Here is an 18195-nt window from a genome sequence, read left to right on the forward strand (position 1 = left end):
GGTGATTTGACAGGGGTGCCGGAGGAATATCACGATCTGCGCACGGTGTTCAGTCGGTCCAGGGCCACCTCTCTTCCTCCACACCGGTCGTATGATTGTAGTATTGATCTCCTTCCGGGAACCACCCCCCCCCCGGGGTAGACTATACTCTCTGTCGGCTCCCGAACGTAAGGCTCTCGAAGATTATTTGTCTGTAGCTCTTGACGCCGGTACCATAGTCCACTCCTCCTCTCCCGCCGGAGCGGGGTTTTTTTTTGTCAAGAAGAAGGACGGGTCTCTGCGCCCCTGCATAGATTATCGAGGGCTGAATGACATAACAGTGAAGAATCGTTATCCGCTTCCTCTTATGTCTTCAGCCTTCGAGATCCTGCAGGGAGCCAGGTTTTTCACTAAGTTGGACCTTCGTAACGCTTACCATCTCGTGCGCATCAGGGAGGGGGACGAGTGGAAGACGGCGTTTAACACTCCGTTAGGGCACTTTGAATACCGGGTTCTTCCTTTCGGCCTCGCTAACGCTCCAGCTGTCTTTCAGGCATTAGTCAATGATGTCCTGAGAGACATGCTGAACATCTTTGTTTTCGTTTACCTTGACGATATCCTGATTTTTTCACCGTCACTCCAGATTCATGTTCAGCACGTTCGACGTGTCCTCCAGCGCCTTTTAGAGAATTGTCTTTTTGTGAAGGCTGAGAAGTGCACTTTTCATGCCTCCTCCGTCACATTTCTCGGTTCTGTTATTTCCGCTGAAGGCATTAAGATGGATCCCGCTAAGGTCCAAGCTGTCATTGATTGGCCCGTCCCTAAGTCACGCGTCGAGCTGCAGCGCTTTCTCGGCTTCGCGAACTTCTATCGTCGTTTCATCCGTAATTTCGGTCAGGTGGCAGCTCCTCTCACAGCCCTTACTTCTGTCAAGACGTGCTTTAAGTGGTCCGTTTCCGCCCAGGGAGCTTTTGATCTCCTCAAGAATCGTTTTACATCCGCTCCTATCCTTGTTACACCTGACGTCTCTAGACAGTTCGTTGTCGAGGTTGACGCGTCAGAGGTGGGCGTGGGAGCCATTCTTTCTCAGCGCTCCCTCTCTGACGACAAGGTCCACCCATGCGCGTATTTTTCTCATCGCCTGTCGCCGTCGGAACGTAACTATGATGTGGGTAACCGCGAACTGCTCGCCATCCGGTTAGCCCTAGGCGAATGGCGACAGTGGTTGGAGGGGGCGACCGTTCCTTTTGTCGTTTGGACTGACCATAGGAACCTTGAGTACATCCGTTCTGCCAAACGACTTAATGCGCGTCAGGCGCGTTGGGCGCTGTTTTTCGCTCGTTTCGAGTTCGTGATTTCTTATCGTCCGGGCTCTAAGAACACCAAGCCTGATGCTTTGTCTCGTCTCTTCAGTTCTTCAGTAGCCTCCACTGACCCCGAGGGGATTCTCCCTGAGGGGCGTGTTGTCGGGTTGACTGTCTGGGGAATTGAGAGGCAGGTAAAACAAGCGCTCACTCACACTCCGTCGCCGCGCGCTTGTCCTAGGAACCTTCTTTTCGTTCCCGTTCCTACTCGTCTGGCCGTTCTTCAGTGGGCTCACTCTGCCAAGTTAGCCGGCCACCCTGGCGTTCGGGGTACGCTTGCTTCCATTCGCCAGCGTTTTTGGTGGCCCACCCGGGAGCATGACACGCGTCGTTTCGTGGCTGCTTGTTCGGTCTGCGCGCAGACTAAGTCCGGTAACTCTCCTCCTGCCGGCTGTCTCAGGCCGCTTCCTATTCCCTCTCGACCGTGGTCTCACATCGCCTTAGATTTTGTCACCGGACTGCCTTCGTCAGCGGGGAAGACTGTTATTCTTACGGTTGTCGATAGGTTCTCTAAGGCGGCTCATTTCATTCCCCTTGCTAAGCTTCCTTCTGCTAAAGAGACGGCACAAATCATCATCGAGAATGTTTTCAGAATTCATGGCCTTCCGTCAGACGTCGTTTCGGACAGAGGTCCGCAATTCACGTCTCAATTTTGGAGGGAGTTTTGCCGTTTGATTGGGGCTTCCGTCAGTCTCTCTTCCGGCTTTCACCCCCAGTCTAACGGTCAAGCAGAACGGGCCAATCAGACTATTGGTCGCATCTTACGCAGTCTTTCTTTTCGCAACCCTGCGTCTTGGTCAGAACAGCTCCCCTGGGCAGAATACGCCCACAACTCGCTTCCTTCGTCTGCGACCGGGCTATCTCCTTTTCAGAGTAGCCTCGGGTACCAGCCTCCGCTGTTCTCATCTCAGTTCGCCGAGTCCAGCGTCCCCTCCGCTCAGGCTTTTGTCCAACGTTGCGAGCGCACCTGGAAGAGGGTCAGGTCTGCACTTTGCCGTTATAGGACGCAGACTGTGAGGGCTGCTAATAAGCGTAGAACTAAGAGTCCTAGATATTGTCGCGGTCAGAGAGTTTGGCTCTCCACTCAGAACCTTCCCCTTAAGACGGCTTCTCGCAAGTTGACCCCGCGGTTCATTGGTCCGTTCCGTATTTCTCGGGTCATTAATCCTGTCGCAGTTCGACTTCTTCTTCCGCGATACCTTCGTCGCGTCCACCCGGTCTTCCATGTCTCCTGCATCAAGCCCGTCCTTCGCGCCCCCGCTCGTCTTCCCCCCCCCCCCCCCCCCCCATCCTTGTCGAGGGCGCACCCATCTACAGGGTCCGTAGAATTTTGGACATGCGCCCTCGGGGCCGTGGTCACCAGTACCTCGTAGATTGGGAGGGGTACGGTCCTGAGGAGAGGAGTTGGGTTCCCTCTCGGGACGTGCTGGACCGTGCGCTGATCGAGGATTTCCTCCGTTGCCGCCAGGTTTCCTCCTCGAGTGCGCCAGGAGGCGCTCGGTGAGTGGGGGGGTACTGTCATGTACTGTCATGTTGTGTCTTGTCTCTGTCCTTTCCCTTCACCCTGTCTCCCTCTGCTGGTCGTTGTTAGGTTACCTTTTCTCCCCCGCTTTCCCCCAGCTGTTCCTTGTCTCCTCTTGACTACCTCGTCACCCCTTCTCCCACCTGTTCCCCTTTTCCCTCTGATTAGTCCCCTATATCTCTCTCTGTTTTTGTTCCTGTCCTTGTCGGATTCTTGTTTGTTGTGTTTCATGCCTGAGCCAGACTATCGTCATGTTTGCTGTAACCTTGTCCTGTCCTGTCGGAATCTGCCGGTCTATCTGAGCCTACCTATGTTTGGTTATTAAAGAAGCTCTGTTTAAGTTAGTTCGCTTTTGGGTCCTCATTCACTCACCGTAACAATCTGTATTATCTTTGCCTGTATAATGGGCTGTAGTCCTTCCGGATATCTAGTTTCCAGTGCAGAGGATGTGCCATGGCTAATTTGATTTACAGTCTGTCTATGCATTAGTTAGAAAAGGATGTGCCAGTTGCTCATCAATCTTGAAGTCATCTGAATGTCCTTCAGGGCTATCTGATAGAAGTGTGAATAACTACAGGCTTCCCATCTACTTGTGCATAAATTGGTCAAAATGGAACAACACATGGAGACCATCAACAAAAGACACTGACGTAGCTTGTAAGACCAACAAAAAGGGGAAAGACTAAATAATTGGTCAATTGATCACATTGTATGATCATTGTTTTAGTGTTCTGTATGGTTTACTTAAGAGACGTGAGATGGCTGAATACAGGGCTCTGCATGGTTTACTATAGAATACAAATGCAAAGAGAAGGGTCTGTCTTCATTTTGTGTTTATTATACATGGGTTATAAACATCACAAAATAGAAAATTGGGTAACATCTAGCAGGGGGAAATATGATGTAAAAGATCAACCTTAGATTTTCAGGCTCTATCAATGGACATTTAACATGCTCGTTTCAGTGCTGTGTAGCTAGATGCATTAGGAGACATTCTGTATAATTTATGTTCAAGTGCAATAGAAGCTTTTAGCAGCTCAACGCTCCAGCTTGTCATTGCCAATATGTTGCTGTTCAAATATGATGGTTGCTCTTTCTGTTCCTTCTCTTTATTGCATTTTTGTGTTCGTTTAAAGTTATGAAATACATTAGGCGGTATAGGATATTAATGTATATTCTTCAACAAATGTGTTAATTATACCATAAATATGTATCTCAAAAGGAAGGTGTATTTTCTCAACCAAAAATAAATAGTACTAGCATTTTATTCTTTAAACATAATGTTATAATTCAAATAATTAAATGTCAGTTTATTATAACCATTGTCAGTTTTTCATAACCATAATCAATATTTAAAATACCTGAATAGAAATAACATGCTTTAAGCAAAGTAAATATTAATTTGCAATGTCAAGCAAATGCACCACATTCATTTACAGTCAAGAGTCAAGCCTTACAAAACAAATCCACACATTGCTTTCTGTCAAATGCATTTTCTACTGAAGGCCACAATCTAACAAGTTATCAAGCGTGTTACAGTGAATTGAACAATGTAGAATCAATAGAATGTTAATAAAGTGATGAAAGAGGATGCAATTAATGCCTAAAACAAAACTCAAGGGGGGAGGGGATTCAGAGCATAGGTGTAGACACCTGATATTTCTATCCATAAGTAGACATAATGAAAGCATTATTATCAGCAGTGATATTAATCATCTTAACTAAGATGTATACCCAGACTCTGGCACAGCACAGCAATTTCAAGACAGACTTTGATATTCAAATATTTTCAGGATATAATGAAGCATGTGCAGAAATACAACTGTCAGTATTTTTATTTTTTTGTATATATATTACAGCTGCTGAGAACAGCCTCAACACGTAGAACACTAGTGGAGCTCTACATTTGGAGCAAAATGATGCTATGTAGGTTTAATCTAGATTGCTTTAGAAATGTTCTGAATAGCAGTGCCTCTCTCAGTTATATTCAGCCAGGCAGTGGTGTTTTTCTAGATAATTGTGAATTATTTGTGCCTGACAACCCAACCCAATTCATGTGGTATCAACACAGACAGTACCTTGTCTAAACAGGGATTAAAAACAAAATAATGACTTGTAAATACAGTATGACCATTTTACATGCAGATCAAGCTATTTTCAGTGTAACAGGATAAAAACAACACTACTGCAACAAAAACCAACAATGATAAAGTGTTACATTACAGTTTGTTTGTTTGTGTGTGTGTAACATCAGTCAACACTTTCCTGCACATTGTTTTAATCATTCTTAGTGATTGCAAACATTAATGCAAACATTAATAACAGTAGTCTTATTAACAATCTTCCTTTCTGATGTAAAATACATATGTATCTACAAACATTCATCATAAATATCTGTTAAATTACATGTGTCTACATGTACATATAGGTGACATCAGAGGTGCACAGGTCAGTACTATATAATATCATCCAGGAGATGGGGGGTGCCCACCCAGTCTAGCGTTCTGGGCTCAGAAGCAGCCATGATCATACACATGAACTGCTTCCCTGTTCTCTTATCTATGGGGTAAATGGTAGTGGGTGTGAATCTCTTGTTGCTCTCCACAAACTCACAGAGTTGATTGTATATTTTGGGATACTCATGACGCAGGAAGACTCCCCTGGTCCTGAGCGCACGTTGGATATTGATAAAGCAGATCTCTCTGGCTTTCATACCCTCCTTTCCCTCTTTGTCAATATCAGGTGTGCCTGGAGGCGGGGTCAGAATGAGTGTCTCCATGTCACTCTCCTTCTTGAAGACATTTTTATCTGGGCTGGAGGAGGCCAACGAAATCTTTGCATATTTTCGGACTGTTGGTGTTTGGACTCTTGGTGAGGGTCTGTTAGGCACTAGTTCACCAACAGCTATGGATACATTCAAGAGGAAACATTCATTGGGGTCATACTCATTGCCAGCCTGCTGCAGGTCCTTGCAGTAATCCCCCAGGTTGTCTTTGAAGCTGTCCAGCTCTCTGAGAGACAGATATGTGGGGGACATGACGAGGCTCTCAAGCCCGACCTTCAGGAAGTTGTCAGCAGTCCCTGGGTTAGCAAAGCCCAGGAAAAGAATGCCTCTCCCTCTGGAAAGGTAGCCAGCTTTGGAAATGCGAGAGAAGACTTTATGGATCTCAGAGTTCTCTCTGCAGTACTTCAGCATGTGTCTGCACACACTGCTGATACGTCCATACAGACAGTTCTCTTTATGGCTGTCCCAGTCATCCCGACGGCAGTTCCGGGAGCAGTAGAAGGTGTAGCAACTATGACAGGATTTGAAGTAAAGACAGGCATTGAACAGGGTCTCTGTCCGCTTGCACTTCCTGTTGGCACACATCATGGTGTCATTGTCGTCTGTGCTATGGTCTGGGGAGATCTCCTCTGGACTCCTCTGTAAGCTCTGTAAGCCATCACACCCACTGTCTGGGTCTTTGATAGTGTCAGGGCTGGTTTTAGTGGAGGAGGGTGGTGTGTTGAGAGGTCCTATACTCTCTAGGCCTCCTAGACTCTCTAGGCCCGAATATTTTATCTTTCCTTTTTCATCATCCTCACTAATCAACTGTTTTATTTGGTTCAATAGATCCTGACTAGGCTTCCTGTTGGTCGGTGGTTTGTAATCAATGACAAGATCAGCTAGCAGCTCGTCCAGTTGCTCTAGGCTCCGCTGCAGGGAATAATTGTTGTGTTTTCTGTCTTTGGTCAGTTCTGCTGACTCAGATGGCTGCTCTTGATGATGAAGAACATTTTGAGTCGGTGCCTTTTCACAATCCAGTGTATCCCAGCTGGCTGAACGCACATCTCGCTGTTTGTGGTTGCGTGCACGTATGTCATTGTCGGTTATCGTGATCTCAGGAGTTGCAAACCATAGCCCAGCCTTAGTGTTCCTTCCAGGATTGTTTGGTCCTTTCTCTAAGGAGTTTTCAGAGATGGACCGGGCAGCATAGCGCCTTGGTGAACTAGATAGATTGAGTATAACTGGCTGTGATGTATCACTAGGAAACAGAGGATGTCTCCCCTGGTAAAACAGATTCTCATAGCTGCGTCCACGGGGTACTGCTTGCTCCCTGTCATGACGAGGATAAAGAATATTGTCCCAGGATTTGGAATGGTTTCTGACTTCTGCTACCAGTCTGTTTGGCTCCACATAACTGTTTGCAAACCAGGGGGACATTACTGGCTCTTGTCTTACTCTCTGTGGTGTCAGCTGAGAGGACTGGTTCGAGTATCCAGATATACTTGAACGATACCAGTCATCTGCATAAGCCTGGGACATTTGTGGTTGTTGACGGCCCTCCGTGTGATACGCCTTGTATGGAATATACTGTCCTGCTGGGGGGTTGTACGGCTTGCTGTAGAACACCTTGGAGCCATTTGACTGACAAGGATATGCTCTGGGATCTTCCCCATAGTATGCTCTTGCCTGTGGTGTTTGAGCAAAGTATGGCCCTGCTTCGCTTGTGGAGTAAGGTCTGGTATAGACAGCCTGCCCAGGGTCTCTGCTGGACATGTGTTGCTCTGTGTAATATGGTCGGCCTGGGAGAGTGTGAACCCAGCGAGTCCTTGGATCATGCACATACTGACTATTAAGAGTACTGCCTTGGCTGGTGAGGCTGGAATTATCATCCTGATAGTACGCTCTAGCAGACGGATGGACAGGATATCTAGTCGGATCCTCAGTGTAGAAGAATTTAGTTGGTATATTGGGGTTTGAGAGAGTCCTCTGCTCCCTTGACAAGTATTCCCTTGGCATTATAGGGGAGGGCACCCTTCGCATGTCTACTGGCTGAATGTAGCTGGGGGTCATGCAGGTAGTGTACTGATATGCTTGTCTATAATCACCACTGTAACATTCGCTTGGCGTGGGTGTCCGTACCTGCCGTGGCACAGACAGACCTCTACTCTGACTGGAGTAGGAATATCTCTGCCAGGGATGTTCAGTCCTCATGTTCTGAGACCTCCGGGCTGTGTGCTGCAGGACTGCCGCATCTGGCTTGATATCAACACGACACCTGACATGAGGAGTGATGGCAGGCTGATCCTGTTTGCTCACCTCGGAGAAACAGTCCGAGACATAGAGGGGAGAGTGTGGTTGCAGTTTTATAGGGTGTACCTCGTTCAAAAAAGCCCGGTTAGAGGAGTAAGAGTCCCGGTGTGGTTCAGATGTCCTTATAGGGTCTGGTACAGCCTGTGAGACATCTCGTCCCCTCTTGTTTGCTGGTGGGGTGACTGAAATGGGCACCGGGGTAAAGGTAGTCTTGACTCTGGGGGCACTTTTAGATCTAGACCTCTTCTTTGAATCTGACCTCGCAGCCTGACTGGTACTGGTTTTGTCTGGGTTAGCATGCTGTGGTGGTGGTAGTCTAGTGTTAAACAGATCAGGGGAGGAGAAACGGAGGTGTCCTGGATGATCCAGGCCATTCCAGGTCACCTCTTTATGCACCCCCTGATGCTCAGTCCTCTTGTAAGGGTATTCCATTGAGGCGGAAAAGGACTGTGGGTCGTCCAATGACTCGAGGAAGTCAAAGCTACGGCAGTGTCTTTTGTTGATGGTCTCCGTATGTCGCTCCAGTTTGTCAATCATTTGCGAGTCACATTGTTGAGAGTTCCCAGTGATGGGGTTTAACTTGATGTCCCGATACAGAGTGGATACCAGTATATCAGGGGGATCTGTGCGTGTCATCTTAGAGGGACTCCTCCGATCTCCCCCTTCTAATTGATTCAAGATCAATATGACCTGAGAAAAGAAAGATAGAGAAGCATTTTAGATCCATAGTAAAACATACACACATACACATTTTCTTTTCAATGTAACAGTGATTCTACACAGACATTAAGGTGTTGTGATGACGGAGATTACCAACATAAATAATATAATGATAATAACAGTCAGTAGGTTTATCTTCCATACTGTAGACCTATGGCCTATCTCCTTCCGGATCCAATAAAAAGAAGGAAAAGTTCACATCTACTAAAGCATCTGTCATCTGTGGATTTTCACACAGCTTGAGAAAAAAACTGAAGGATTTAATTGTATCATGCATGCTGTGATGTCCTTTTCTGCAGTGTGCTCTGTATCAAGGTCTGGATTTAAATAACTCAAATCCCTGCCAAAGGTTGTTGTAATTTTAGGAGAGTGGGACATTTAGATTTTACTGCCCATCACATTGCCAAGACGCTTTACACTATCTACAGTACATCGAAGATGAATGTCTTGCACGAGACACAACACTAATATACACAAGGCCCATAAATATACATTTTAAAGAGAGATATAATGGACATTGTGGACGTTCCCCTCAAGAAAGTATTGCCTATCTAACAGAGAGATAGTTACCTAACCAGCATTGTATTTTAATCTCAAATCAGACTCTCTTAGTTGGATCTTGCATGCAAAGTTTGGTAATGAAAAGAGTGCAAAACTGCGCTACACTGTAACTGTAATCATTCACTCTAGAGAAAAGGAGTCACTAAACCACACTGAATAATTCAATGGTTTGTTTCAAACACTTTGGGAATGATTGTGTAAGGATCCAAAAGCAAACACACAAATAGTATAATAGTGAAGGGCAACTCCTCAGTAAATAAATCCCTTTCCATTGATTGTAGATGACAGTCAATCCATAAAAAAAGGCTATGTAAGATGCAAATGGTTTGATTTGTAGAATGATCACTGACTCTTTCTTTCACACAATATATTGATTTTGAAAGATAACTTAATTCATTGAAACAGAATAGATACAGTGGCTTGCAGTACACACAGAGCATTTCACTAGTACATAGCTTGCCATTCATATCATAAACAACAGTACTTTATAATAAACAAAGGGGTATTTACATGGAGAAATAGTGTCTGTTTAAAACCAAGAATAAGTGAGTATGTAAGCATTGATGTTTCAAACTGTGCAAACATTTACTAGCATTCATTTTTATATTTTTGCACATAGAACTTGCTTCAAATGCTTTTCCGTTGGACTTTTAAAGCATATTTTCATGACAGAGACATATAGAGAGGCTCCCTTGTTGGCTCTCGCCCATGAGCTAACCCTGAGATACCATCTGTTCATCCTGAGTTGATAGGACTGACCAACCATCTCCCCCGTCATGTCTCCACAACACACCTAAATATCATATTTTGAAACAACCATCCCAACCTTGCCAGACCTACGGACACTATTAAATAATGTACCATGGTTACAGTCACTGATTCATCTTCTACTTAAGATTTTCAAACCAGATTTCAACATTCAGCAAATATGTTTGTTTTTTAAATCGTAACACTTAGTGTAATACAATTGCTAACAACTTGCTATCAAAATACATATGCACTGGTGTGCTTGTTTAAATGAACAAAATATAATTATTGGATTATTATAATGCTATTACTATTTTAAAATGTTATTTCTGAGACAATACCTGATAAATATTGTGGCAGACTGTAAGATGAAGTGTAACCACATCTTTTTTGACAAAAGAAATGTTCGTAATTATTTATTTTTCATAAATATCCAGATGTCTTATTGATGGCCACCGCTCAAATTTCACTGAAGCATGAATATTCTCTAATCAATTTTACATCTGTGTCAGCCAATGCTACCCAAAATAGAATTAAAGTGGATAGAATTAATGATTAATATACAGTATTACTCAGAAAGTAGGTAAATGGGCTTGTTTGTTGCTTGTGTGTGTGTGTGTGTGTGTGTGTGTGTGTGTGTGTGTGTGTGTGTGTGTGCGTGTGCGTGCGTGCATGTGCGTGCGTGCGTGTGTGTACTATCATACCCTTGTTCCAACATTATGCCAGCTATTATGCCATTGTCCATCGAAACATGGCACTCTCATGCTGATTAAGGCATTGAATGTCCTTTTTAGAGGGTAAGTCATCACAGTGACAGCAATTTCTTTTCTTTTTTTTTTACAAAAGACATGTGAGCAATGTCTGATGAACAATAAAGAACTACTTAGCTAATTAAATACCCTGTTGGGAGCTGCTTTAGTGCCCCATACCAAAAATGGTATGTAAAGTGGGCCTCATGTTATGGTTAAACAAGTTATTTATCCAGAGAGGCTCTTAATGAAAAAATAAAACACATCTTTGAGCTAAACTATTGTGGATCTCTGGAATTTGTAACTTTTTGAAAATCTTGATGTTGTTGACATCCAGATATCTAGAAGGACAATTAACATTATAATGTTGAATCATGAAAGACCTACTCTGTTTGTGTAGTCTCATCTGAAAATGGCCATCTGTCAGTGTGAGAAAATAGCCCTTTCCCACTGGGCACAGACGTAAATTCAATATATATTCCACGTTAGTTTAAAAAAGTAAACATCTACTCCACAGAGACAACTGTGTGGAAATGCGTCGGCAAAATAATACGCGCATATTGTAATACTGTCATTATCAGATTGCTACATGATCTGATCATTGCGATCTGAAGCACACTTTTTCCTCGTTTATTGATGCGGCACGGCCCTGCTCACTGCGCTCGCATCCTTCCCAAGCTGACCCAATGTCTTTGAGCATCGATGACATCATTGGAAGAGGTAATCGCACACTCAAATATACCAACATGTTGTGGCAGTACTCAGAGGAAAAGGAAGAGTTTTAATTCCACCATCAAATAGGAGTGGATCTCATCTTACCCTTCTGCCAATGATCCTCTTCCATCATCTGTAGGCTACATTATCAATCCATTTCTCCTGTACGGTTCAGCCTATCTGTATATCTTATATAGTCTTTATATTAATCATGCCATCTTCGTATCTTGTGCTACATGTTGTCCACATCACAGTCCCCACGCACGGATTCAGTGCGCCCTCATGGTTTATCTGAAGCATTCTGAGGAAGGGGGTGTGTCTGAGGCTGCGTTTATGGGCGTACAATGATGCGCTCGCGTACAATGATGCGCTCGCGTGCAACTTGTGTGTTCGTTCTTGTATGCGTGCCTGCTTTCGTGCGCGTTTATGGGGTGGGTTTGTTACGCTCATTAATTCCATGTCTCTGACCAGGTTTTCATCCAACCTTTTTTTGCGAGTAAAGTACATGTCGGATAAAAAAAATTGTAATGACATTCGTTGTTAAACTTTCCAAATGTCGACTAAACTAAATAGCCTACACTAGGAATCTTTTTGTGTTGGTAAAATTAATTATGCCAGAAATGTTGGTGGAAACGCTTTTATGAGCAGATATTGCCAAAATAACCATCAAATCGATGTAATTTAGAGTCGTGCGATGACATGTTGTATGGCCCTCCCACTACTACTCGTTGGGAAAGCAAACGATTTATTCGGATACTGATGAATCTCGCAGTGTAGTGCGAGTGCAAGGTAATGATGAGCTTTGATGCTGCTTTCCAATAATTATCGAGTCTTATTCTGGTGACATGATCATCGATGCTTGGCTGCCATTTGACAAATCCAAACAATCTCGCTATTTTGTCCATAATAATCTCATAGTAGGCTATACCCGCAAGGTACCTGCGAGCTGTTGGCTAGAGTGCACATGCCAATACCAGAGTGGCTACACTCGCTATATAACGCAATCTCTTTGGGAGAAAGTTGAACATGCTATTTATCTTGTATTTTTCATTCTGTACATGGACATTTGACCGCAAAATGTATTTGTATGTGCACCACGTCATCACGCACTGATTTTTATCTGCAACAAGTCAATTTGATGGAAACACATCTGGTAGGAAAATGGAATATTATTTTTATGCCGATTTTAAAATATTCCCATGAAAATCTGTCCCCAATTGGATGGAAACCTAGATGCGAGGAGAATTGCATCCTATCTGTGTTCACGAAAATAGCTGCAGACACAAACACGAAGGCTCATTTTTCCAAAAGGGATCATCACTGTTCATATGGGAAGATAATTCACTCATTAAATCATTTTCACTTAGCTCACACAAATATCATGTAAAAAAATGAACTTTTCATTTTGTGCTTATTAATTAATAGTATGTTATTGATTAAACAGCCCATTATATCCTCACCAAAAATGTAGGCCTACTATGTGAGATGAGGCATAGCAGCATGTTCAAATCCACACCTAAACAGTCCCCTGCTGTGTTCACACTAAGCCTCACATTCTTCACTCATTTTGTCACATGATCATCCTCTCTCACAACAGTCTCTTGCACAACAATAGAAAGGCCACTGATTATAAAATGGTGAATTCATGTCAAAATGATTTGGGGCGCTTCAGTGAAGTGAAAAACAACATAGCAAAGCAAAAGCTCTGAAAATGACCTCTCATCAGCACAGGGTAATGACTGCAGCTCCCCACACCTGCTCCTAAATCTCACCTAGACACAGTTTCTGCATTAGTTGAATTGATGATGGTGACAGCACTGTGTGGGCCCCAGAGCAGCATGTGACTAGCTGCAGCATTAAAACTGCTTACTAAAGCAGTCTCACAGAGAGAGGAGAGAAACATGTAGCATACAGACAGTGCTCATAAACTGGAGATTGAAATGATGCTCAATTGCAGTGGTACCCATTTTGTTAGAGGGCAGAACTAGCCCTCTGCATCTCTCTGAGCTCATAACATACAGCACCAGATCAGTTTCCAATTTCATTAGAGAGCATTGACACTGTACTTGCAATACATAAAAATTCATGCCTGGGCGATCAGTTTTATTAGAGCACTGCAAAACAGCTCCCATTGATGAGCCTGAGTCCTCCATCTGTCTCATCCCACGTGTATAAGATATGATTCAGAATGACAGCAATGAGTATCTCACTCTGCGATGCGTTTTAGCATCCAGTCTCACAGAGAGTGAATCACCTTCTCCTGCCCCACACTATGACATCAGCTACTGTCAGCTGTGTGATAGCAGGTGTCTCAGCCTCTGCAGAGGTATTTGAGGGAGGAAATCAATGGCCTTGTGTTGATTCGAGGCCCCTCTAAAAGGGATCAATCAGACAAACACCAGATAGTAGCCAAATGGAACTGCACACAGAGCTTGACTGCTGTCCTCTGTCTGTAAACTGAGCCACTTTGGCTCTTGACTACTTTCAACTACCAGTATGCTCTCCAAATAGCCATGTTGCCAAAGTCATTGAAGAGTCCTCTGTACTCTGAAAAGTCTATATGAGTTGGTATACTACCGCTGAGGGATGAGTGGTCCCCAACATGAACATATTGCATAAGTCTCTGTGTCTCTTAGATGGACATTTCTATATCCGGCATAGAGTGTTATACAATTATATAAGATATGTAGACTACAGCTTTCAAAGACATTCAGACCAATTCTCTATAATATAGCCAGCCAATAATAGCAGATCCAGCAGCCATCAGAAGCAAAGGCTTCACCTTCAAGTTAAATAAGCAAAAAGGACAAAAAAAACACAGAAAATACATTAGAGGGGGTTGTCGGGGTAAATATAAGCCTATGTGCTTGTAAAGAAAATGCATTCAGTTTAAAAGTTTCAAGTTAAATTCTCCAGGGAATCTCAAGATGTCTGTGCTCCCCTTGGTGGTGAATATTTTAAATACACAGGCTTGGGCCTTGAATTATGTGTGGATTTTTTAATTATGTGTGGTTTCTAAGAGTTCCTACAGTCCATGGAAGTTCATTATAAAATATGTAGATGTTTTAAATCAGGCCAGGCTTTACCCCAGGCTGAGACTCTGAGGATTGAGTTAAGAACAGTGTTTTGAATCTGAGGAATCCTTTGGGAGACTTTCCATAAATCCATTGGTCAAGACTGAGAGGATTAAACAGTCAACAAATTCAACTAAACCACTCTCTTCTCAAAGGCCCCATATATATCTGCATTGCTCAAACAAACCCGAGCAACCATTGTGAGATACTACTGTACAGTTGGAGCTAGGAACACAAGCATTTCGCTACAACCGCAATAACATCTGCTAAATATGTGTATGAGACCAATCAAATTTGATTTGATTTGATGCTGTAATGAGGCACTAGTCTCTGGGCTCAAAAGTCTATGAGTATAGGGTGATGATTTAGACACAGCCAAGAGTGCAGTAGTGTTGAGGCTTCAAACTAATAAGGAACTGAAGCCTCCACCCTTGCACAGTCTTTGGTCAAGCCTGGAGTGGAGTGGATTGAGTCAGGCTGGCTGGCTGGCTCATAGACAGACAGGATGATTGGGCTTTTTCATGAGTGAGAAACAGTTGAATCTCTTTTATCCTCATCACACTGAATTTTCTTGGGACATTTTGTATGGTAATGGAATTTGCACAGGGATTTAGTATAGCAGAGATTTTCTTATGAACCCCTAATTGAAGCAGTTTAAAGTGGTGTTGAGTATTTCAGTGAGGAAAAATGCATCAAGCATGCCTTCACAACAGGCTACATGTTAACATCAAGAACAGTGTATTGCATTTATTTTTTGTTGGGATATACAGTGGGGAGAACAAGTATTTGATACACTGCCGATTTTGCAGGTTTTCCTACTTACAAAGCTTGTAGAGGTCTGTAATTTTTATCATAGGTACACTTCAACTGTGAGAGAAAACCACATTGTATGATTTTGAAGTAATTCATTTGCATTTTATTGCATTACATAAATATTTGATACATCAGAAAAGCAGAACTTAATATTTGGTACAGAAACCTTTGTTTGCAATTACAGAGATCATACGGTCATCCTTCAGGTTTCGGGGCTGTCGTTGGGCAATACGGACTTTCAGCTCCCTCCAAAGATTTTCTATTGGGTTCAGGTCTGGAAACTGGCTAGGCCACTCCAGGACCTTGAGATGCTTCTTACGGAGCCACTGCTTAGTTTCCCTGACTGTGTGTTTCGGGTCGTTGTCATGCTGGAAGACCCAGCCACGGCCCATCTTCAATGCTCTTACTGAGGGAAGGAGGTTGTTGGCCAAGATCTCGCAATACATGGCCCCATCCATCCTCCCCTCAATACGGTGCAGTCGTCCTGTCCCCTTTGCAGAAAAGCATCCCCAAAGAATGATGTTTCCACCTCCATGCTTCACGGTTGGGATGGTGTTCTTGGGGTTGTACTCATCCTTCTTCTTCCTCCAAACACGGCGAGTGGAGTTTAGACCAAAAAGCTCTATTGTTGTCTCATCAGACCACATGATCTTCTCCCATTCCTCCTCTAGATCATCCAGAGGGTCATTGGCAAACTTCAGACGGGCCTGGACATGCGCTGGCTTGAGCAGGGGGACCTTGCGTACGCTGCAGGATTTTAATCCATGACGGCGTAGTGTGTTACTAATGGTTTTCTTTCAGACTGTGGTCCCAGCTCTCTTCAGGTCATTGACCAGGTCCTGCCGTGTAGTTCTGGGCTGATCCCTCACCTTCCTCATGATCATTGATGCCCCACGAGGTGAGATCTTGCATAGAGCCCCAGACCGAGGGTGATTGACCGTCATCTTGAACTTTTTCCATTTTCTAATAATTGCGCCAACAGTTGTTGCCTTCTCACCAAGCTGCTTGCCTATTGTCCTGTAGCCCATCCCAGCCTTGTGCAGGTCTACAATTTTACACCTGATGTCCTTACACAGCTCTCTTGTCTTGGCTATTGTGGAGAGGTTGTAGTCTGTTTGATTGAGTGTGTGGACAGGTGTCTTTTATACAGGTAACGAGTTCAAACAGGTGCAGTTAATACAGGTAATGAGTGGAGAACAGGAGGGCTTCTTAAAGAAAAACTAACAGGTCTGTGAGAGCTGGAATTCTTACTGGTTGGTAGGTGATCAAATATTTATGTCATGCAATAAAATGCAAATTAATTACTTAAAAATCATACAATGTGATTTTCTGGATTTTTGTTTTAGATTCCGTCTCTCACGGTTGAAGTGTACCTATGATAAAAATTACAGACCTCTACATGCTTTGTAAGTAGGACAACCTGCAAAATCGGCAGTGGATCAAATATTTGTTCTCCCCACTGTATAGATATTCACTACCATTTGAAATTTAGAAATGTCCTTGTTTTTGAAAGAAAAGCAAAAAAAAAGTCAATTGAAATAACATCAAATTGATCAGAAATACTGTGTAGACATGGTTAATGTTGTAAATGACTATTGTAGCTGGAAATGGCTGATTTGTAATGGAATATCTACATATGCGTACAGAGGCCCATCATCAGCAACCATCACTCCTGTGTTCCAATGGCACGTTGTGTTAGCTAATCCAAGTTTATGATTTCAAAAAGCTAATTGATCATTAGAAAACGCGTTTGCAATTGTGTTAGCACAGCTGAAAATTGTTGTGCTGATTAAAGAAGCAATAAAACTGTCCTTCTTTAGACTGGTTGAGTGACTGGAGCGTCAGCATTTGTGGGTTCGATTACAGGCTCAAAATGGCCAGAAACAAATAACTTTCTTCTGAAACTCGTCAGTCCATTCTGGTTCTGAGAAATGAAGGCTATTGCATGTGAGAAATTGCCAAGAAACTGAAGATCTCAAACAACGCTGTGTACTACTCCCTTCACAGAACAGCACAAACTGGCTCTAACCAGAATAGAAAGAGGAGTGGGTGGCCCCAGTGCACAATTGAGCAAGAGGACAAGTACATTCGAGTATCTAGTTTGAGAAACAGACGCCTCACAAGTCCTCAACTGGCAGCTTCATTAAATAGTACTTGCAAAACACCAGTCTCAACGTCAACAGTGAAGAGGCGACTCCGGGATGCTGGCCTTCTAGGCAGAATTGCAAAGAAAAAGCCATATCTCAGACTGGCCAATAAAAATAAAAGATAGGTTTTGTCTTGTCTTCTGTTTCCAATTCCATCAATTACATGTTGTGTATTTAACCCTCTGTTCCCCCTAATGTCCTTGTCGGTAATTGTTTTTTTGTAGTGCTTATGCATAGTATGCTGGTATTTACCAGGTTTTGTTTGACCCATGTATTGTATTGTTCTGTTGACTGTGGTTTATGTATATTAAATGACACCGTTGTAAATCAGTTTTTGCTCTCCTGCGCCTGAATTCTCTGCCACCAGTACGCACCTCACTACAGCGCTTCACAGATGAATCGCAGTTTCAACTGTACCGAGCAGATGGCAGACAACATGTATGGCGTCATGTGAGAAAGCAGTTTGCTGATGTCAATGTTGTGAACAGAGTGCCCCATGGTGGCGGGGGGGGGGGGTTATGGTATTTTGGTAATGTACGGACACGAACACAGTTGCATTTTATTGATGGCAATTTGAATGCACAGAGATACCGTGATGAGATCCTTAGGCCCATTGTTGTGCCATTCATCCGCCGCCATCACCAGCCCCATGTTGCAAGGATCAATACACAACTCCTGGAAGCTGAAAATGTCCCATTTCTTCCATGGCCTGCATACTCTGTTCTGTT

The 18195-nt window shown here is 43.6% G+C and overlaps 1 protein-coding gene across 1 annotated transcript; it reads right to left on the minus strand.

Moving 5' to 3' along the window:
* Nucleotides 1-3681: 3681 nt before the first annotated feature.
* Nucleotides 3682-11734, minus strand: LOC110535972 (apical junction component 1 homolog). The gene is made up of 2 exons (XM_021621402.2): nucleotides 11539-11734; nucleotides 3682-8632 (listed from the first exon to the last, which is right to left on the minus strand). Exon 2 carries the CDS (start codon nucleotides 8576-8578, stop codon nucleotides 5321-5323), a length of 3258 nt encoding a protein of 1085 aa, XP_021477077.2. The 5' UTR covers nucleotides 8579-8632; nucleotides 11539-11734; the 3' UTR covers nucleotides 3682-5320.
* Between the last annotated feature and the right edge of the window lie 6461 nt (nucleotides 11735-18195).

This window comes from Oncorhynchus mykiss, chromosome 11 (genome assembly GCF_013265735.2).
Source record: "Oncorhynchus mykiss isolate Arlee chromosome 11, USDA_OmykA_1.1, whole genome shotgun sequence".
Lineage (NCBI taxonomy): Eukaryota > Metazoa > Chordata > Actinopteri > Salmoniformes > Salmonidae > Oncorhynchus > Oncorhynchus mykiss.